The sequence below is a fragment of the Arachis ipaensis genome, chromosome B09 (assembly GCF_000816755.2).
Source record: "Arachis ipaensis cultivar K30076 chromosome B09, Araip1.1, whole genome shotgun sequence".
NCBI classification, from domain to species: Eukaryota; Viridiplantae; Streptophyta; class Magnoliopsida; order Fabales; family Fabaceae; genus Arachis; species Arachis ipaensis.
In genome coordinates, this window is record NC_029793.2 from 107,787,122 (window position 1) to 107,788,207 (window position 1,086).

General features: G+C 26.6%; 1 protein-coding gene across 1 annotated transcript in view; it reads left to right on the plus strand.

The window, feature by feature from the left end:
- The window catches only part of LOC107619811 (feruloyl CoA ortho-hydroxylase 1), a 4,788-nt gene continuing 4,290 nt past the window's right edge, over positions 589–1,086 (plus strand). Inside the window, exon 1 of the mRNA XM_016322090.2 lies at positions 589–766. Within this exon, the coding sequence (XP_016177576.1) occupies positions 660–766 (107 nt within the window). The 5' untranslated portion in view covers positions 589–659. The remainder of the gene's footprint in view (positions 767–1,086) is intronic.

Sequence of the window (1,086 nt, forward strand, 5' to 3'; positions counted from 1 at the left end):
CATTTTGGTTTAATTTCTTTGAATTGAATTTCAATTACTACATATCATGCAAAAACTCTTCTTTTGCACAGTCCTTAGTAAACTCTAAAAGAAAAAACATTATATAAAGCAATAAAATAAAAAAATAAAAAAAATTTTATTTGAAGAGAAGTATTATAAATATAATAATTTATATTGTCTTTTTTTATCAACTTATTTCTTAAAAAAGATGATTTTATGATATTTATTATCTTAAAAAAATGTAGATACTATTTCAGTTTCTGTTTAATTAATTAATTTACTTCATCGCCAACCACATTGTCCTTTTCCATGCTTCCCTCTAATTTGTAGAATCCCACTTCCAACTCATTCATATATATCTCATTACGTTGATCTCAATAATTTAATGGTTTTTTAGAATAATTATAACATATCTAAGTAGTCAACATAATAAAAAATAAAAATAATAGGAAGTCTACACCCTTCTTTAAATTCGCTTACTTTTTCGAAGCCCTGAATCTTGCCTTTTATGCAAACAATAGTATAAGATTTTTTATTTTATCTCATAATTAGAAATAGCTACTAACACAACCCGCAATATAAATAGGGACCAGGCCTTTTTGCATTAGAGCATAGCAATTCACACTCCATATAATACACAAATTTCACTTATACCCATTATGGCTCCAAATTTCAACACTTCGGATTCACTGTATGATTTTGTTGTCAAAAATGGCAATGGTGTAAAAGGCCTAATAGACTCAGGTTTATCAGAGGTGCCAGAAAGGTACACAGTTATGCATTATATTCCGTATTTCAAAGTAGTTTATATATCTAAAAATTTCCAGGTATTTTTAAGAATATTAGTGCGTACTCTAATAAAATTTAGTCATTAATCTCAATATCAGCAAATTTGGTATACTTAAAACGCTTTTCATAGTTGTGTCAGACGTGGCAAAATGAACAAAATCTATCTAAAAGTTCAATAGACATTGTTTTACTATTATTTTTTCTTCATTTTTCATCAACTATTTTGACTGAATAAAAATATTTACTAAATGTGACTAATATGAAACTTAGTAAGCCAAGGGATCAAATAATTGAAAC